This window comes from Populus euphratica, unplaced genomic scaffold (assembly GCF_000495115.2).
Source record: "Populus euphratica unplaced genomic scaffold, PopEup_1.0 scaffold31.1, whole genome shotgun sequence".
Classification (NCBI taxonomy): Eukaryota; Viridiplantae; Streptophyta; class Magnoliopsida; order Malpighiales; family Salicaceae; genus Populus; species Populus euphratica.
Genome location: NW_011499850.1, coordinates 1,621,535 through 1,641,572, shown reverse-complemented (window position 1 = coordinate 1,641,572; position 20,038 = coordinate 1,621,535). Strand labels below are relative to the sequence as shown.

The 20,038-nt window shown below is 33.5% G+C and overlaps 3 protein-coding genes across 5 annotated transcripts; 1 reads left to right on the top strand and 2 right to left on the bottom strand.

The window, feature by feature from the left end:
- The first annotated feature begins 5,563 nt into the window (after window positions 1–5,563).
- Window positions 5,564–10,320, top strand: LOC105121021 (uncharacterized). 3 transcript variants are annotated; one of them, XM_011019488.1, is made up of 5 exons: window positions 5,564–6,153; window positions 6,242–6,356; window positions 6,461–6,575; window positions 6,881–7,825; window positions 9,711–9,975. In XM_011019488.1, exons 1-5 carry the CDS (start codon window positions 6,053–6,055, stop codon window positions 9,821–9,823), a joined length of 1,389 nt encoding a protein of 462 aa, XP_011017790.1. In that variant the 5' UTR covers window positions 5,564–6,052; the 3' UTR covers window positions 9,824–9,975. The 3 variants fall into 3 exon arrangements, with proteins under 3 accessions (XP_011017790.1, XP_011017792.1, XP_011017791.1); XM_011019490.1 differs by lacking the exon at window positions 9,711–9,975 and adding an exon at window positions 10,268–10,320 and having other exon boundaries at window positions 5,565–6,153; XM_011019489.1 differs by lacking the exon at window positions 9,711–9,975 and adding an exon at window positions 8,944–9,217 and having other exon boundaries at window positions 5,565–6,153.
- A 791-nt stretch (window positions 10,321–11,111) lies between these two features.
- LOC105121020 (umecyanin-like) lies at window positions 11,112–12,250 on the bottom strand. Its single transcript, XM_011019487.1, has 2 exons — window positions 11,905–12,250; window positions 11,112–11,603 (listed from the first exon to the last, which is right to left on the bottom strand). The coding sequence occupies exons 1-2, from the start codon at window positions 12,086–12,088 to the stop codon at window positions 11,308–11,310; spliced, it is 480 nt and encodes a 159-aa protein (XP_011017789.1). The 5' UTR covers window positions 12,089–12,250; the 3' UTR covers window positions 11,112–11,307.
- A 6,300-nt stretch (window positions 12,251–18,550) lies between these two features.
- Window positions 18,551–19,752, bottom strand: LOC105121019 (umecyanin-like). The gene is made up of 2 exons (XM_011019486.1): window positions 19,427–19,752; window positions 18,551–19,109 (listed from the first exon to the last, which is right to left on the bottom strand). The coding sequence occupies exons 1-2, from the start codon at window positions 19,608–19,610 to the stop codon at window positions 18,814–18,816; spliced, it is 480 nt and encodes a 159-aa protein (XP_011017788.1). The 5' UTR covers window positions 19,611–19,752; the 3' UTR covers window positions 18,551–18,813.
- Between the last annotated feature and the right edge of the window lie 286 nt (window positions 19,753–20,038).

The window sequence follows — 20,038 nt, the reverse complement described above, 5'->3', positions numbered from 1 at the left end:
TTTAAAAAAGATAAATGAATAAAAATATATATTTTTAAAAAATTATATTAATACGAGCACAAAAAAATATTTTAGAAATACAAAAAAATAATTTAAAACAAAAAACATTTAAAATTTACGTACTGAAATCCAGGTGAAAACAATCTAAAATGGATACTGAACTCGACTAGTTGATTTAGCAAATTTATGATAAAGAACCTGATTTAAGTTAATTCTCATTTTAAACTAATTTTGATATCAATCTACTAAAACTAAGTGGTTTAATAAATTAATTCATGATTAGACTGACATAATTCAACATGCTAGATATGTCGAAACTCAATAATTGTTTTTTTTAAATTAAAACAATTATTTCAGACAAAAATAATAGATTATAATACCTTAAGTTGATACGACAACCCAATAATCACTTAATTAAAATCACTCCTTCCTTTACTTGATAGATAATGAAACTAGTCACTTTTTTCATGGATACCATCCATTTTCAAGGCTGCCTGCACCATCGACTAGCCCTTCACGGGCTGGTATTTACGTGTCATTAATCTCAAACAGAAACAGCCATGCACATCTTGCTTATGTGTAAACTGTAAAGTCATATCAGATAGCTAAAACCATAGAATAATTGGAAGTATGGTTTACCTTCCTGCCTTTAATCTCACCTGCTATGTCAATAAACATCACCAAACCACCCACAAGTTGACCGCACCACTTCATTTGCTCTTGAATTCTTTCTATCAAAGTAGAATCAGCTTCTTCTCATATTTCTTTCAAGGATTGAAGGAGAAGAGGAGCCTTGAGCTCATAGTTCGTTGCTGTGCTGTGTTTAACGATGACTGGAGGGGTTGTCGTGGGTGCGAAATTCTGTTTCAAAGAGGAAACGAACCTTACAGTTCACGAGACCTGTGTTCTTCCCGGGAGATGGTTTCATCGTTTATGATCCTAACAGGAAAATCATCTCTAGATTTGATTCTTATGGCCCTGATTCCGAGCCTAAGGATGAGCTTGTTCTCATGGACGCCACTGGCAACGGCCTCCTCACGCTTCATCGGAAGGTTAGCTCCTTTTTTCTAACTTTCTCATGGATTGACTCGAAGACTTTGGAGGAAGTTCTCCGGGCCTGACAAATATAATATACACGTGTTAACAGTAACCTTTGTGCAATAATTGAGTAAATTATTCTTTAGTCCCCAGGTTCTGAATCCGATCATAACTCAGTTTTTAAGTTTTGAAAAATTATAATTTAATCCCTTAAACTTCTCAATTGTTGTTGTCTCATTAAAAACGTGCTTTTCATTAAAATCCCAAATGTAATTCAAATTACGCGAGCAACCCATTCAAGTTGATCAATATATAAATATATAGTCGGCAAGACTCAAGAGTTACAAATAATTACAAGAAAAGTGGACCCCTCAACTCATCTGATGCACCAAAGTTCGTGGCCTCCGGTCCTGGGAGTGAAAAGTGGACCTCTAGACATATTTCATGATTCAAAGAACATCGTACGAAAACAAAAGGTTTCAGAGATTAACAACAAAGGACTAAACCAGGAAGCCCAATCATGCATAATTTGTTGCTATGTCTGCCATGCACGCAGTAGACCTCGTGAAAATGTCCTCTTCATTGTGTTGTAATATTGAAGGAAAAAAAAAAAACAATTTGCACTCCCAATTTTCATGATTTGGGCAACTTTTATACAATAAGCTAATGAATTAATTGGGAAAGATGTGATATTGCATGGAGAACTCCATAGATGCGGATGCTAAGCATTATTGTTTTCCTTCTGTCATTTTCTTGGTTGGCTACAGTTAGCCGTAGAATAAAAATAAAAATATATTAATGGACTGGAAAGTGAACCGTTGGGCCGATCAAGCATGGGACATTGAATGTGTACCCACAACATTAATTGTTTCTTTTTTTCGTTTCTTTTTTTTTTTTATAAAAAAAATTAAGGGATTTTCAGATAGGTTTCATTGTCTTCGGATGGGTTAAAATTTAAAATTGTATATATTTACAAATAAATTCTCCTTATTTTTGGAGTTGAACCAGATATGATAAGGCTACAATATATTTTTTTGGGAAATATAAAAAAAATGATCTCAATTATATAGACAGTCTCCATTTTACCTCCAAAAGACTTTATATCATAAATTGAGAAATTATATATGATAAAAGCTCAAATTGAGAAATCAAAATTACTTAATGATAAAATCGATATAGGAATTTATTTCAAAATAAAACTCATGCCAACTCAATAGATGGACGACTTTTTATGAAGTTTGCCTGAACAAATGATGTGCATGGAAAAAGTTGCTTAATCCGTAGATTGATCTGGAAAAAACCTTGTATCACCATGCAAGTCTAGATTAATTATTTTTTTAAAATGATACCGTTTTACTTATTCATTCCAAGCTGTTAATATTATTGGATTTAGATCGAGTTTGATTAAAATTAATTAAATTATTAAAAATTTAGTCGAGTTAATGTTAATATTTTATTATTTATTCATTCCAAGTTGTTAATATTATTGGATTTAGATCGAGTTCGATTAAAATTAATTAAATTATTAAAATTTTAGTCGAGTTAATGTTAATATTTTATTTAATTTAATTAACAATTCAATCCGAGTTTAATTTGGGTTTTTGATTTTTCAAGTCAATTAAACAGGTTGGAATTTGATTATTAAATCAAAGCTGACAAGCAATAACTAAGAAAAATAATTCACACAAAATGCTTTAAGATTTTCTATCATCATAGAGTATCATTTACGTTAAATCACCTCCGACACATGGTCCATTGATTCCTCACATTTTATGGAATCTATTTGCCTTCAAGTTCATGATATATATATAATGGTGATGATGGAGCAAGACGGTTCATCAAACCTCAAAACTTGCTTTAATGTACTACTCAAAGAAATTCATCAGGAAAAACCCAGGCAGTGTGCCCTACTAATAACTGGCAAAGCATCAGCACTATCTCTTTCAGATTCTCACTCACAAAAACTACAGACTGTAACCCAACAAAATGTCTCCCATGCATTGCCATGGACTCTTAGGTTCATTGGCCTGTACATTTGTTTTTGTTGTTGATGTGGTTGGAGGACCCTTGCCCCATTAATTAATTTTACTGGATCATTTCCCACAAGCTACGAGCATGGAAGCCAACAACATTTTACCGGCTCATTTTCCACAAGCTACGAGCATGGAAGCCATCACCATTTTACTGATCATTTTCCACAAGCTACGAGCATGCATGGAAGCCAACACCATTTTACTGATCATTTTCCACGAGCTACGAGCATGCATGGAAGCCACCACCATTTTACTGGATCATTTTCCACAAGCTACGAGCATGGAAGCCAGCACCATTTTACTGGATCATCTTCCACAAGCTACGAGCATGGAAGCCAACACCATTTTACTGCGAGGAGGGTTCGATTACTAAATGGTCTATAAAGTACCAAAAAAGGAGTCCACAGGAGTAGTGCTGGCTTGGGGCCAGCCATTTTCAAGAGTGGGCATATGGCATTTGTGAGTGGGAGAACCCATGCATTGTTACAGGGACATGTCGAAGGCAGTGCTGAGCCTTTCTCAAACCTTCATGTACATAACAAAGGAGAAGTAAGGGCTTCATCACTTCAGCAGAGTCTCCTCTGCCACTCCTCTCTACCATGGGTGGTTGGAGTGATTCATGAGACCCGCCCATGGTAAATACAACTTATACTTTATTGATTCCCATCTGATTTCTTTTTGTTCATTCAATGGTAGTGCGTATAAAATGTGTATTTGATGCTACGATAGTTTTTATGAGCGTGGTTTATATAACGAAGAGGAAGCGGTCTTTGATAGTGTGGTTAGAATATTATATTTAATTAAAAAATATTAATTTTTTAGTATTTTTTAATTGTTTTAATATATTGATATTAAAAATAAATTTAAAAAAATAAAAAATATTTTAATATATTTTTGAACCAAAAATATTTTAAAATATAATTTTTACCACACACTCGAAAACATGAAAAATAAATAAATTAAAGGTATGTTTATTTTTGTAGTGTGGTCGTGCTTTTCAAATAATGAGTTTTAAAAAATTAAAGGTATGTTTATTTTTGTAGCGTGGTCGTGCTTTTCAAATAATGAGTTTTTGAACTACAAATATTTTAAAATCTAATTTTTACCACACTCGAAAACATGTAAAAAGTTTAAGGGTATGTTTGTTTTTTAGCGTGGTTATGCTTTTCAAAAAAATGAGTTTTTTTTTTAATTTTTTTTTTGATATTTATTAATGATAAATATATAATTTTTTTTTTATATTTATTAATGATAAATATAAAAATATTATTTTGATATATTTTTAATTAAAAAATAATTCAAAACCAAGATTTTATAATAAAGTTTATAATTCATGTGAAATTATAGTACGAGTGAATTAACAAAATACTTCCCATAATCGGGTCAAAACATAGTTTCAATTACATCATCCCGCGCTCCCACACCAACCCTTACATGGAATTGAATTTTGTTCATGTACAAAATAAAATAAAAGAGACTAAGGAAGAGGTATGAGGAGGGGGCTTTAACCATTCAGCCATGGTATCGTCATTTACAAGTATTTTAAGTCATGTATATGTAGCTCATGGCTCATGAAACCTTTCGAAGAAATAAAAAAAAAATGAAAAAAGAGATTGAAAAGGAAGGAACACACAGCTTCTTGATTGAGAATTGGAGAGTCTGGGAAAGAAGAATAGATTCCCTTCTTCTCTTTTCGTATGTTCTTTTCACTGGCTATATCCATTAAACCAAAGGATTCATCATCTCATCTTTTTCCATCCATATCAGCCACTGCCTTTTTTATTTTCCACCTTTTGTTCCAAAATAGTCAACAGTTACTGTAACACCAAGTTGCATTGCATGATAATCCTTGTGATCAACCCTATTCAATGGTGTGCAAGGATATCAGTCCTTTTTTTTATTAAAAAAACTTAACTGAAGTGCAATTATTCCAGTGCTTTTTTTTAACAAAACAAATTTAAAATGACCAAATTACATTACAAGACATGCTATATATATATATATTGTGATAGGTTTTAGGTTACATTTTGAAAAAATGAAAATTTAAAAGTATTTTCTAAACCCAAGTTTTTACAATGAAAAACAAAATTGTGTGATAAAAATCAAATAATTTTTAAAATTTTAATCAATCTAAAAATAAAACAGTTTTAACCACAAACAAAATCTAGGAAACATGGACACGACTCCAACCTAAATTATGTGGAAAACAGAGTAGAGGGAGGATGCCTCTATTTACAAAATGAAGAAGGGTATTATTTTTCTGGAAAGGAGCTAAGAAGGTCAACTTAAAATTCTGGAAAAGGAGCCATAATCGAAAGAAAAGAACTAAATTATTACAGCATGACAAATAGTTTACAGTCATGATTACATGGGATTTGATTTCTAGGGGATGGTGTAGGATAAGATGTCATTTTTGTTTGTGCCCATGCTTTAGGCAATCCAAAGGAATACATGGCACCCAAGCTAGGGAGATAAATTTTAGTGGAGGATGCCATCTTTTTTTGGTTGACACCCACCCACATCGAAGCCATTCCTCCCCTTTACTTCTCCCCAAGAAATGAGCATGAAACCCAAAAACCCAAAAATCTTTCACTGTAAAAAAGAAGACATTGCCTTAAAAACTAAAAAAAAAGGAGGAAAAACTGGTAACCTCTCTAAATTTATTGGGGCTGGGGCAGGGAAACCATAGGAGAGCAACTCTTTTCCCTTTTCTCTCTCTCTCTCTGTCTCACTCTAGTCTTTTGTGCTACTCCCCAGCCAACAAAAAAGAGAGCCCCCCGTTGCAAACTGGAAGAATGGATTTGAAAGAATTGAAGTGACCTTGACCCATGTAGTATCCTCTCCCCTCCCTCTATTTAAAACCCTCAAATATCTCACCAAGTCTCTCACTCTTTTCTTTCACTTGGTTTGTTTTTACTACAGTGGTATTAGTTTTGTGTGTGTTTTAGAGTGTGTGTGTGTGTGTATTTAGCAAGGGGAAGATGCCAAGGCCAGGGCCAAGGCCTTATGAGTGTGTGAGAAGAGCATGGCATAGTGATAGGCACAAACCCATCAGAGGTTCCATGATTGGACAAATTTTAAGGTTCTGGGTCTTGGTTATTTTTGTTTATTTGAATAAAGATTGAATCTTTTTATGCATTTTGTGATTGTAAAGTTTTTGCTTTGATTAGGATGGCCTATGACACTCACAGTGCTGCAACTAAAGGGAATAGGGAGTGGCAAGATAAGCTTCTTCTTGTGGTTTACAGGGCTGAGGAAATCATGTACTCCAAGGCCAACTCCGAGGAATGATTAAACTTTTTGTTTTTCTTTTGGTCTATATATTCTTGGATCTTTATTATGTTGTATTGTGATTTTAAACTCATTATTACATGGTTTTTGTTGTCCAGGCTGAGTATGTGAGCCAAGACACTTTATGGGACAGAGTAAACGATGCCGTTAATACCATTATAAGGAGAGATGAGAGTACTGAAACTGGAGATCTTTTGCCTCCTTGTATTGAAGGTACTGATTTCTTTACGCAATCTCATGTTTCTTGGATCCAACTTTGAAATTATGTTTCTGGGTTCTCATTTTGGCAGCATAGCATCTCAGAGTCAGACTTCTTTTTTGTTGACAATGTCAGAGTCTAAGACTTTAAATTACTTGTAACAATTGCATTTGAGATTGTAAATTATGCATGCCAAGTTTTTAAAGCATGCATTGATCTAAGCTTAAATTGTGTAGCTCAAAAATTGAAATTAGGTATAGTTTGTAACAATAGTACTTGAGGTGCTAAATCATGTATACTTTGTTGAAATATTGTTTAGCTGCCCTTAATTTGGGATGCAAAGTGGAGAGAGCTTCGAGAAGCCAACGACACAACAATCCCAGGAGCTACCTCAGCCCAAGAACGCAAGAACCGGCATCTGTAGCTCCTAGAGCTATAGATAGAACTCATGATGAGCAAGGCCCTCGGCTAATGCCAACTCACTCGATCAATCCATTGAACTTTGCTGCAAGAGCCACCACAATTGTGAATCCAAATCTTCCTGTTTCAGAGTCTAGTCATCGTCTGGCTGAGAGTAGTACTGCTGCTCCTTCTCACAGTTACCATAACTTCTATGAGAATATCCCTCCTGGCAGTGATCAGCTGACAACCAAGGAAGCCGACATGCATCAGAACTTTGGTTCAGTTTATCCCTTGTTTTATGGAAATCAATATCAAATAGAAGCATCTGATATGGTCTCCGAAGTTCCGACAAGGACGAACTCCAACACCATACTTGTGGGTAAACCTATTGGTACATCAGTTGCTGCACATAGGGATATGGGCGTCTTGCAGACAGTTTTCTCATGTCCCAGTGCTGAAGTTGGTTCCACGAAAATCACAAAAGCAGATTTCAGGAATATCCATGAGAAGCCAACTGGCACACAATGTGATTTATCCTTAAGGTTGGGTCCATGCTCAGACCCTTGTATAAGCACCGAAAGAAATCAAGCTCAAGATAATGAAATCGTTGGCTCGAGCAGTTCTCAAGAAAGAGACAAGTTTAGTGTTTTTTCTCAACATAGAAACAAGGAATTCTGTTTTTTTCCCAGTACAAGCAAGAGGGATCCCTCTGAGTCCTGTCCGGATAAGTGGGCCTCAGAGGGTGATGTTCAGAATTTGGAGGCAAACATCAGAAAGCGCAAGGCACCCTTCAGTGACAATGTGGAGGATGGACATTTTTGCTGGCAGTCCAACCAGTTCATTGGTCGAATAGAAGGGCCAGGTTTGTAGGCATTGTTTTCCTCGTTGTAGTGTATATGCTTCAAAATTTGAGATGGTTAGAATTATGCTGGTCGGTCCTTTTTGCAACCTCATTTTCCTATGTAGTTCAGATCACAGAGATTTACATGCTAACAACGAGATTGCAACTTGGGACTTAGTAAAAAGGTGAATTGTAAATGAAATCTGAGCTTGATTTAAATTTTAATAGCTGGTGACATAGCTTTCAAAATTGAGACATCAAGCCATCACCAACATCTAAATAGATATTACTGGGATCTGTATAGCACCACAATCATTTATTCATTCCACATTGCATTGCGTAATCTTGATTTCCTACAACAAAAAAAGAAACAGTTTGAGGACACAGTTTAGAGAAAGTTAAGTAACCCACCACTGTGGTAGTAGGGCATATGACAAAACTTAAGACGTCAAAGGACAGCATGGAGTGACATTGAAACCAGCCTGTTGAAATGTCCTGGTATGACATTGTGGGGCTTCTTCATGAATGTCTTCTCTAACATGCAAGAATAAACTTCAAATGTTTGCACTTACATTCATAAGCCTCTATGCGTTGATCTATCAAAAAGACCAAAAGAAAAAGAAAAAGAAATAAGAAATAAGAAAAAAAAGGGAAAAAGAAAAAGAAAAAGAAAAAGAAAAAAAACTTAGGCTTTGTGTTGAGGTAAGTCTGTTCTATACTGGGGAGAATGTTGCCTAGTTTCCTAATAAACTGTTGGGAAGACATGCTCTTGTCCCCCATTTCGGTTTGTACAAATTTACATAATTAGGTTTCAGCTAAGGCAATATACCCTGGGTTTATTGCAAGAATCTGATGTGCTTAATGCTCCTCTTCCTTGGGTATATCCAAGGAAGGTTTAGAAAGGTAACTGGTTGTGATTCGATAGGGCAAGTTATATTCTGGAGAGGATTCTGATAGTAGGCTTGACAATGAGAATGGATTACATAGAGGTAACTAGTAAGACAACATGCTGAGAATGTGGTAGAGTATTAAAATACATCAGATTTCTGGAAATGATTCAGGAAGTTACTTCAGCATTTTCTGTTTCTTCAGCATTTCTGGAAATGATTCATGAGGTTACTTTTATATGGTTTCTGTAGCAAGGATCCATTTGAAGCTTGGATTATTGCCTTTTGCGGTTTTATTGGTGCGATGACATAACATAGGAGGTCGCCAGAAAGTTTGCTTTGATCTTCAATTGAGCATTTGAGTTCACTATACCTATTCTGAGTAATTTCAATTGGTGAGAGCATAATGGTGGAATGGGGTACACTTTGAATTAGTGGAGTGATCAAGATATCATTTTGGACTTTTCTCTGTCATCAAAGTTTCATGGAAGAAGATTAATATAGCTTTCGATAATGCTATGCTCCATTCATTCAGGTTAAAGAATAGGCTTGAATTTTTTTGTTTTAATGGAAATGGCCAGTTGCTGGTGTTAAAGTGGTGACTGACTCCCTTCTCGAACTGTTTCTTTATCATCAGCAAAAGAAACGAGGACCCCTTTTCTGGTGTATTGTATGTTCTGGAACTTAAGAGTTCACTATCATGCATTATGCAGCTTTCCCTAGTTAGCGCTGAAAAAATATCATGTATTGTCATTAACTTCCTACAAATCTTTTTTAATTTGAAACTACTGTGGTCGGGTTGCGAGACTTCCCCAGATGTTGAAATGGTAGCAATGTGATATAAAGAAGACAAAAATGAAATTCAATAATGCCTGCTCTGCTCCCAACTTCTCCATTCCGTCATTTACTATTTGCTTCATTTCTCTTTTTCCTCTTGCATGCCTCTAATGCCTCAGCATGGGCATTTAATGTTGATTAGCTGAAAAAGAACTTGGGAGTTCCTTCTGTTTTTATTGTAGGTGCTGAGATCTTTTTTGAAAGAATGGTAGGATTCCTCATAGCATGCTCTTGGCAATCATTCCATAGCAGTGGATATAAGCTCAATTTCCACCACATAATTGTATACAAGTAAATAGATATCGGAGAATATGTTCATGTTCTTCTTTGATCACTCATACGTGTAAATATTTTTTAAGCTATTATTGTGTTATTTGAATTAAAACCTAACCAGCACATCTTGGTTTTGGCTTTTACATTATTGATTGGATGTCGGAGTCCTATGCATGAGTCCCTATAATGAAAACTAAGTTACTATTAGGGAAATGGAGCATCTAATAGATAGTTCAAACTAAGTGAACATTTTCAGACTCCATAGTTCCATTTATGTCTCTCCATAATCGACTGATTTGACTTTACATGTGTCATTTCCTTTTCAACGCCTCCCATTCCTCACCCCCTACTTTCTGTATTTGAATATTTTGAGTGCAGAAAAATGTGGGGTTCATCTTTCTTTTTTGCCTTTTTCTTTCACTCTGTACAATTTTCAATCTGCTAACCTAGCACAGTGTACTTCAAGGGAAATGCATAGGGGAGTGGTGCGCCATCTGTCCATGACGTGAACGTGATGTATATTAACAGTTCTTACTCGTATAGCTGCTTATGCATGACTATTCTTACAGGTAATTGAGATCTTCGGGTTCCTTTAGTAAGTGACCCAGTGGTTGAACCAGAAATTTGATGTTTAAACCATTAAACTGGAACCTTCATCAGTTCTGTCCGTCAGTTCTGAAAACTATGCGTAGAAGTCTCTCATGTTCTGGGGGTTGCAGGCCAGGCACAACATCAGGTGGGAAAAAAATTGGAAAGGTGAGGTTCTAGAGTTTTTTCCCATACTAGAAGTTCTAGCGGGGAAAATATTTCTCAAATTAACATAGTTGAATAAATAATTTCTAAATTAACAAAGATGAATCTAGCGTGGGAGATATTTGTGCTAGTCCGGGCTTGCTTTTAGACTTTAGGAAGACTGCTTTCTCCGCGTAGGCATCAAAAGCATGCATAACATTTAATCCAGCTAAAGAAACGGATGTCTGATGTGAATGTTCAAAAAGGACCCTTCTGTCAATTTTTTTGATCTGTCGCAGTAGACTTGCACACACACGCAACAGCTTAAACATTTTGTATTGCTCTAAACTATTAGGAAATCAAGCAGCAAGAAAACCATAAAGGAAGATCTAGGAAAATCTGTCATTATATGTTCAAATATCAATCAAGAATTTGTGTAGAAAATACTTGTGAAAAAATGGGATTTGGACAGCCCTTGCAAGGCTACCTGGTAACTTTTTTTAACAGGAACCTATTTTGTATGAACTGAATTAATCATACTAAATTATATAATTCAACTAACACTTATGGGTGTATACATGAATCTTCCATTACAAAGACAGCTTTATTACAACGAACAAATGTAATCGGTACACTGTCACAGACAAATTAAATGGATCACATCGATTATTCTATATCCCCACATCTTTTTATTACCAACAAGCTATCTAGGGCTCACCCAATTCGCTACTGGATAAGAGAAGGTAACTTGCATGATGGGAGGTGTCTTTAGATTTAGTTTAAGAAGAAGATGGCTAAGGTTGAGAAGAAAAGAGCAGATAAGGCGGCTGCCGCGGTAAGAGATGGAGCTGCAAAACTTGGCGCTATGCCATCTCCAATTTTGATTATCATCTTCTGGCCTTGCTCACAGTGTGTTCCTTCAGAGCAGAGGAAGTAGTGCGTGGCATTATCTTTGAAAGTGACTTTAACTCCTGCATCTTTCAATATTATTCCCATCTTTGTGCAATTATCGTAGTCCGCCTTGGTACTTACTTCAGTTGCGGTATGTGTTCCGGTTGTCCAGTTAAATACTGGACGAAATGATAAGGAAAACACGTCTCATTGATTGATTGGCATGGAGTAGGAATAATTTGAGGAAATACCATGCATGCATGCATGCTTGTTTTTGAGTCCATAATTTGGGCAACGAATTGTGCGTATGGGACTCGACAAATATGCGTAAAAGGTGTCAACCGAACCTCTTGATATATAGGATTTAGGCATACCAGAGATATGGTCCAACATCAGTATCATATCATGCGACATGCATGCATGCAATAAATAGAGCCGTAATTAATTAATAAGCTCATAAAGAGATCAAGAAATGCTTACCGAAGGAGTCTCCTATCTGAAATGTGCTCTGGCTGGTCCATTCCTCATAGTAAGAGCTGTTCGGAGGAACAATCCATCCCAAATCACCTCCAACTGTGTAAGTATTAGCTGCATATGCACCGTGAAGCAAACCCACCGATGCAACAATCAAGAACCCAATATTGAAACACAATCGGCTAGCCATTTTCTTGCCTCTGAATCATCAACGTTTTAGGAGCACAATCTCTTTAAGAATTCTTTGATTTCGGAAATAACGAGGGGGAATCTATATATATAGTCTTTCAAAAATGTCTTCAGCAAAGACAAATGACGATCCTCCCATGATAGGAATGCACCTGTATACAGAGAGCGAGTGAGGATAAGTTATATGCACGATGAAAAGGTTGCAAAAGGTAACATTGAGTGTTTGACTGAAATTCTAGAACGTCATCATGAAAGATGAAACCAGGATTCAGTCCCTATTTTATCCTGCCGACCCAGTTTTTGACAGCATGCGAATGAGGCAAATATTGTTAAAATATATAGAAACAAACACTTGGTAAAGAATGCTTCGTCTTTACTTTTTACATGACAAAATTACGTCTCCTCATTGATTTGCCATTCGTCTTTGACTGCTTTGATGGTGTTTATCTCTGCAATGGCGTGTGGATCAGATAGATGAATAAAATCCCTAGCTGGGTTAAAACAGTCTCCCTCGCGTGTCTTATTTTCGGCCAGCCTCACAAGTGATGATAAAGAACACTGTCCCACGTTGAGCCCATCTCCCTCTTAGGAGTTTGTCGGTTTCACCACCTCAATCGTTTTGATATTGTTACTAGATATTTGTTAGAGACCTATTATTTTTTTCATTGCAGGGAAGATCAAGATAATGCAAACTCGAGTAGGAGAGATATTTGTTACTTAAGGAGCTGATTTGATTTTTTTTAATTATACATGAAAATCAGGTAGGAGAAGAAAAAAAAAAAGACCAAAAAGATATACATGTCACCAGAACTAAACTTTTAGCTGGTCCCTGGCATGGCTACAATAGGTTGTCATAATGTTACACGTGTCGCTGATTTGTTGAGGAGATGTCAGGATATTTTGAAAGTCGCCTTAAAATTATAGTTTTAGAAACCGTTTGGCAACATGGGTGCGTTCCACGTTTCATGAGATTTTATGCAAAATCTAATTCATGTTATTATTCAGGGAATAGTAGAGTATGTCTCTATTACTCGTTAAGCAGTTTTTTTTTTAAAAAAAATTAGTATAATTAATTAATTTTATTTGCATTGTTTATATAAACATGAATAATAATTTTTTTTTTAAATTAGTTTAAAATGAATTAAATATACTTGTATTATAATATTAATTTTATTATTCTTATATTATAATATTAATTTTATTCTTGATAATATTTTATCTAATTTTATAGTTCATATCGGATGAATTTTATGTGTAATGGAATTGTAAATAGTTTTTTGTTAAAGTAATTTTTTTATATAAAGTATGATTTATTTCATAATGTATTATTTATTTCATGATATAATAACAATAGTTAAATCTATAATATTTAAATTAAAATCCATCAATATTAATATATATATATATATATATATAATTATTTTATAATCTCAATTTCAAAAACATTTTTAACCAAACATATTAAAACTATTTTTTCTTCGACCTCAATTTTAACCACAGTTTTAACCAAAAATATATTTTTTCAAACTAACCTCAACCAAAAGTACTTTTTATAAAATAATTTTTTTCAAATCACAACCACAACAGCTACCGCAATACCAAACATACTCTTAACCATTAGACGATACAACACATGCGGTTAGAAGATGACTAATACTATTTATTATTATTTTTTTATTTTTTTTATTTACGACTAATACTATTTATTATTATTATTTTAATTTTTTAATTTATTTTATTGCTCTAAGGACATCTAATAACTATCAAAAGATCACATGTAAATGATAAAAAAAAAACCTTTTATATCAAAGACAATTGTTTCTAATTTTCAAGGTAATGAAGTAACTTGTTTAAAAATTTAGTTCAAGACTAAAAAGCTTGACCGAAATGATTTTTTGTGTGTTTTATGAGCAATTAAGTATTCATTGTGCAAAGAAAACATAAAAATATATCCAACGTTTTCCTTTCAAGTACACTATTGTATCCCATGAAAAATATCATCGTATCCTTAAACATGAGACATGCTACTTTGTCCACTAAAAAATAAAATCATTTAGATTTGAAAATATAAAAATATATGTAACCCTTTCCTTTCAAGTAGACTACTATATCCCATGAAAAATACTATCATATCCTTAAACCTGAGATATGCTACTTTGCCTATCAAAAAATAAAATTATTTTACTGTGGATTTTCACAATATAATATAATTATCCTTGCTCTTGTGTTTAGAATCCATTTGAATGATAGCTTTATGATCCTTGGCCTTCATTATCACATAATCGACTCCTATCCTATTCGATTCACTTAACATGTTGAATTGAGATTCTCTAATCACTTATTATTCCTGATTGTCTCCTGATTTCCTACCAACATAGTTTCAGATTGAGATTTCTTCCCTGATTTTAGATACAAAATATGCTCATTATTTTCATTTATACCCCAACTTGATTGAATTTAGTTGGATCAACCGAATTATGGGTTCTAACTACTAGGTTGATGGGTTAAACCAGATATATTTTTTTTTTTTCTAAAAAATATTGTTTTAATATTTTTTTTAAGAATTTATTAGTTTTAACTTGATTAATTAGGTGATTATCAATAATAACTCAAAACACAACTCAACTCATAACAATTCAAAATACATCTCAACTCATGGATCAGACTTCAAATTAACCCATCTTTACAAGTTTGGTTAGCTCTTGTGCTCCTAGAAATAGCTTGATATTTATAATTAAATTATATTTTTTATTATAAAAAAAATGAATGATAATTACTACTTGAAGAACAAATTAATTTAATATTCATCAGTTTTATTTTCCAATTTTTTCTCAATCCTTTCTAATACTTGCTCAAAATCTCAACCACATGTTTCACTTACTTTCAAAATAAAACATTAGTTTCCTTCAATATCTTAGTTTATTCATGTCAAATCATAGACACGCACACTTAACTTGTTTACAGCCATTATCCTCTTAATTTCACAAACATTTTACTCTCCTGTTGCTTGCTTGTCTTAAACAGTGTTCATCCTAACAACATATATAGAGTGAGTATTGAGTCATCGTAATTGCATTCATGCAAATCTAACTGTTTCAACGTGCAAAAATTGCAAGTTTTTTTTTTTAAAATAAATCATTTGTTTTATTTAATCATAGAAACAAATACATATAAGCAATATCATGAAAATGAGATGAAGCGGTTTTGCTCTCATGGAATACATATGATTAAATTACGTGTTTGAGATTATAATAATTAAGTTTAATTAAAACTATAAATTATAGCTGTTTGACAGCAAATGTTTTTTAGAATCCATGTTAAATCGCGGTTTGTATTAATTAGCCAAATATTTTTAAAATTAACTTTATTTGGGATTAATTACATCACAGCAGTAATGAGATGGGCTAATTTTGACGTCCTTTTGCTCTCTGAATCAGAGTGTGAATTAGTGCCTGGATCTTGACTGGGAGGGGAGAGGGGGAAATTGGATGCAGCGCGCAACCATGGAGCCTCAAGTGTGGAATAGCTCTTGTTCTGTGTTGGAATTTCAGTTAATAAGTATGGGCTTCATGCCTATGTGATTGGGCTGAATACTATTTTGAAAGAGTAATTAAGTCCATGTTGGGGAGGGAGGAGCCAGTTAGAAATTGTATTTTGAAGTATTTTTTATTTAAAAATATATTAAAATAATATATATTTTTTATATTAATATATAAAAAAAATAAAAAAATAATTTTTATTTTTTATTTTTTAAATAAACATTGTTTTAGCCTTAATGCCAATCACTTTCAAATAACCAAGAGCTCGTCAACTTTGGCTTCCGGAATGGCAAACAAATTGTCAACATTTTATTTCTTCTGCCAAGCTTCAATATTAAAAAATAAAAATAAAGCTTTATAATATTATAATAATTTTATCATTACGAATGCTGCTTTTGACTAATTTATAAATAATATTCTCTGACGAAGAAAAGCCTAATTTTATAAAAAACATAAAAATAGAGAAATCATTTGTGTTTTACAGTGGAAATATACAAAAAAGTGTATTATCAATTAAGTGTTCATAAAATTGTTTTTAACTAATTTCTAAATAATATTCTCTGACAAAAACAAGCCTAATTTTATAAAACACATAAAAATAGAGAAATCATTTGTGTTTTACGGTGGAAATATACAAAAAAGTGTATTATCAATTAAGTGTTCATAAAATAAGAACCTAACTGCAAGTTGTAAGTGATCGGATTCTTTGTTTGTAGGCAATATTTTCAGTTCATAAGGCTAGATTTTTTTTTATATTATTATTATAGCTTGGCTCTAATGCTAGGTTCATGCCTTCGATAACTGTATCCTTTTGTTTTTGTTTTAATTTATTTTTAAAAGAAACAAAATTGGTTCCTTTTGATTTTTTTTTCATTTAAACAAATATATAGCAACCAATTTTCATTAGGGCCTACAACAATATACTATTTTTGTATATTACGAGCCAAAACACTTCATTTTACTAAGCTTAACATGCAAGAATTTTATAATATTTATGGAGTAATTATTCATACTTATTTCTGATAGAGATAAAAATAAAAAATATAAAAAAGAATAAAAATATATTTTTCAACCCTGCTTATTTATGATAGAGATAAACATAAAAAAATATAAAAAGAATAAAAATATATTTTTCAACCCTTGTAAAAATATTCTTATAATTTTTTATGATCCTTGATTCAATTTTGTTTTTTTTTTTCATTTATTTATCTTTCTTTTCAAAATGAGTCCATAAAATAAACTACTTATACTTAGCACCATAAAATTTTCCCTTAATAGCCTATATATCATATAGTATCTATAATTTCCTTAATTAAATATAATAAAAGATCAATATCCTCCTTATAATAATTTAAGGTACATTGAGCTGTCTAATTAATTAAAAACAATTAATTGTGAGACAAAACTCTAACATGAAAAGCTAGATTAAGAAGGATGCCGATAAAAAATACTTCTATTAATATATATTAATATAGCGTCACAAAATGAATCACTACACTACCTTGCAATATATATCACCTCATAAAATGAAAATTGCTTGGAGACTAGCCAGCTAATAAGCAACAATCAAACTCAGTATGTTGATAGAGGCTAATTGAGATGGGTAATTCAGCTAGACACCAAGCACCAATATTAATGTTAGGGCTGAATTCATATGATTAAAAGTTGAATTTAATTAAGAATTATATTATAATATTAAAAGAGTTAAATGTTAAGGTGAAAAGAGCTTAAGATTTGAGGGACCATTGTGTAAGGAAATGGAAGTAACTTTTCATTTCACAAAACGAACACCTAGTTTGGTATTGCGGATGTGTTTCACATTTGGTAAATTCTTCATGTTTCTCAGTCGGATCTGTGTCCAAAAGTGATATTTTTCCACGATTTTGAGATCTAACTCATGATCTTTCATGGGTTTATTAAATTATTTTCTTAAAAATAAATGATGTTTCAGCTAATAGTCACTTGAAAATCATAAATAAGACTCTTTTATTTATTTTTATTTTTTAAGTGGAATCTCCTGTACTGTTATATCAAATCGATCCTTGATATTTTCGGATTAGTTTTGGAAATGTTTTACTGTACAGACAACAAATCTTCACGTTACAATGGCATGTTCGTTCAATATGAATAATTTTTCTAACACAATCACATCTTAATTTCTTGTTAATATAATGATTTCTCTCTAACATTTATTACAACAAGAAAGAACAGAGAAAAATAAGACTAGCAGCGACAACGATGGTGGTGGAAATAACTGAAGACAAGGCAGTCATGTTCCTTTTGGCATAGATGAAGGAGAAGAGCTGAGTATCCATTTCCAACTGCAGTATATGGTAACCTTCTGACCCAATTGACAGCCTGGTCTAACGCTACAAAAGAAGCTGCATGTTCAATTTTTTTGTTGTTGTATAAAGGTGGGAAAAAAATTGGAAAGGTGAGGTTCTAGAGTTTTTTCCCATACTAGAAGTTCTAGCGGGGAAAATATTTCTCAAATTAACATAGTTGAATAAATAATTTCTAAATTAACAAAGATGAATCTAGCGTGGGAGATATTTGTGCTAGTCCGGGCTTGCTTTTAGACTTTAGGAAGACTGCTTTCTCCGCGTAGGCATCAAAAGCATGCATAACATTTAATCCAGCTAAAGAAACGGATGTCTGATGTGAATGTTCAAAAAGGACCCTTCTGTCAATTTTTTTGATCTGTCGCAGTAGACTTGCACACACACGCAACAGCTTACACATTTTGTATTGCTCTAAACTATTAGGAAATCAAGCAGCAAGAAAACCATAAAGGAAGATCTAGGAAAATCTGTCATTATATGTTCAAATATCAATCAAGAATTTGTGTAGAAAATACTTGTGAAAAAATGGGATTTGGACAGCCCTTGCAAGGCTACCTGGTAACTTTTTTTAACAGGAACCTATTTTGTATGAACTGAATTAATCATACTAAATTATATAATTCAACTAACACTTATGGGTGTATACATGAATCTTCCATTACAAAGACAGCTTTATTACAACGAACAAATGTAATCGGTACAGTACAGTCATAAACAAATTAAATGAATCACATCGATTATTCTATATCCCCACATCTTTTTATTACCAACAAGCTATCTAGGGCTCACCCAATTCGCTACTGGATAAGAGAAGGTAACTTGCATGATGGGAGGTGTCTTTAGATTTAGTTTAAGAAGAAGATGGCTAAGGTGGAGAAGAAAAGAGCAGATAAGGCGGCGGCCGCGGTAAGAGATGGAGCTGCAAAACTTGGCGCTATGCCATCTCCAATTTTGATTATCATCTTCTGGCCTTGCTCACAGTGTGTTCCTTCAGAGCAGAGGAAGTAGTGCGTGCCATTTTCATTGAAAGTGACTTTAACTCCTGCATCTACCAATATTATTCCCGTCTTTGTGCAATTATCATACTCCTCCTTGGTACTTACTTCAGTTGCGGTATGTGTTCCGGTTGTCCAGTTGAATACTGAAAGCAATGAAAAGGAAAACACGTCTCATTGATTGATTGGCATGGAGTAGGAATAATTTGAGGAAATACCATGCATGCGTGCATGCTTGTTTTTGAGTCCTTAATTTGGACAGCGAATTGTGCAATGGGACTCGACTTGAAAATTATGCGTTAAAGGTGTCAACCAAATCCATACCTATATGTCAACCAAACCTCTTGATATATAGGATTTAGGCATACCAGATACATAGACCAACATCAGGATCATATCATGCATGCAATAAAGAGAGCCCTAATTAAGGAACAAGCTCATAAAGAGATCAAGTAATACTTACCAAAGGAGTCTCCTATCTGAAATGTGCTCTGGCTGGTCCATTCCTCATAGTAAGAGCTGTTCGGAGGAACAATCCATCCCAAATCACCTCCAACTGTGTAAGTATTAGCTGCATATGCACCGTGAAGCAAACCCACCGATGCAACAATCAAGAACCCAATATTGAAACACAATCGGCTAGCCATTTTCTTGCCTCTGAATCATCAACGTTTTAGGAGCACAATCTCTTCTAAGGATTCTTTGATTTCGGAAATAACGAGAGGGAATATATATATATAGTCTTTCAAAAATGTCTTCAGCAAAGACAGATGATGATGATCTTCCCAGGATAGGAATGCACCTATTTATAGAGAGGGAGTGAGGATATATAAGCATGAGGGAGTTATAAACAGTTATATGCACGATGAAACGTTTGCGAAAGGTAACTGATTGAGTGTTTGACTGAAATTCTAGAACGTCATCATGAAAGATGAAACCAGGATTCAGTCCTTAATTTATCCTGCCGACCCAGTTTTTGACAGCATGCGAATTAGGCAAATATTGTTAAAATATATAGAAACAAACACTTGGTAAAGAATGCTTCGTCTTTACTTTCTACATGACAAAATAACGT

What these genes read in the sequence shown, in the direction of transcription:
- LOC105121021 (XM_011019488.1), top strand. Translation starts at nt 6,053, where the DNA reads ATGCCAAGGCCAGGGCCAAGGCCTTATGAGTGTGTGAGAAGAGCATGG. An exon ending in ACTCCAAGGCCAACTCCGAG is followed by an intron (nt 6,357 to 6,460) that starts GAATGATTAAAC and finishes TTTGTTGTCCAG; the next exon opens with GCTGAGTATGTGAGCCAAGA. An exon ending in TTTGCCTCCTTGTATTGAAG is followed by an intron (nt 6,576 to 6,880) that starts GTACTGATTTCT and finishes AATATTGTTTAG; the next exon opens with CTGCCCTTAATTTGGGATGC.
- LOC105121020 (XM_011019487.1), bottom strand. Translation starts at nt 12,088, where the DNA reads ATGGCTAGCCGATTGTGTTTCAATATTGGGTTCTTGATTGTTGCATCG. An exon ending in TCAGATAGGAGACTCCTTCG is followed by an intron (nt 11,604 to 11,904) that starts GTAAGCATTTCT and finishes CATTTCGTCCAG; the next exon opens with TATTTAACTGGACAACCGGA.
- LOC105121019 (XM_011019486.1), bottom strand. Translation starts at nt 19,610, where the DNA reads ATGGCTAGCCGATTGTGTTTCAATATTGGGTTCTTGATTGTTGCATCG. An exon ending in TCAGATAGGAGACTCCTTTG is followed by an intron (nt 19,110 to 19,426) that starts GTAAGTATTACT and finishes CATTGCTTTCAG; the next exon opens with TATTCAACTGGACAACCGGA.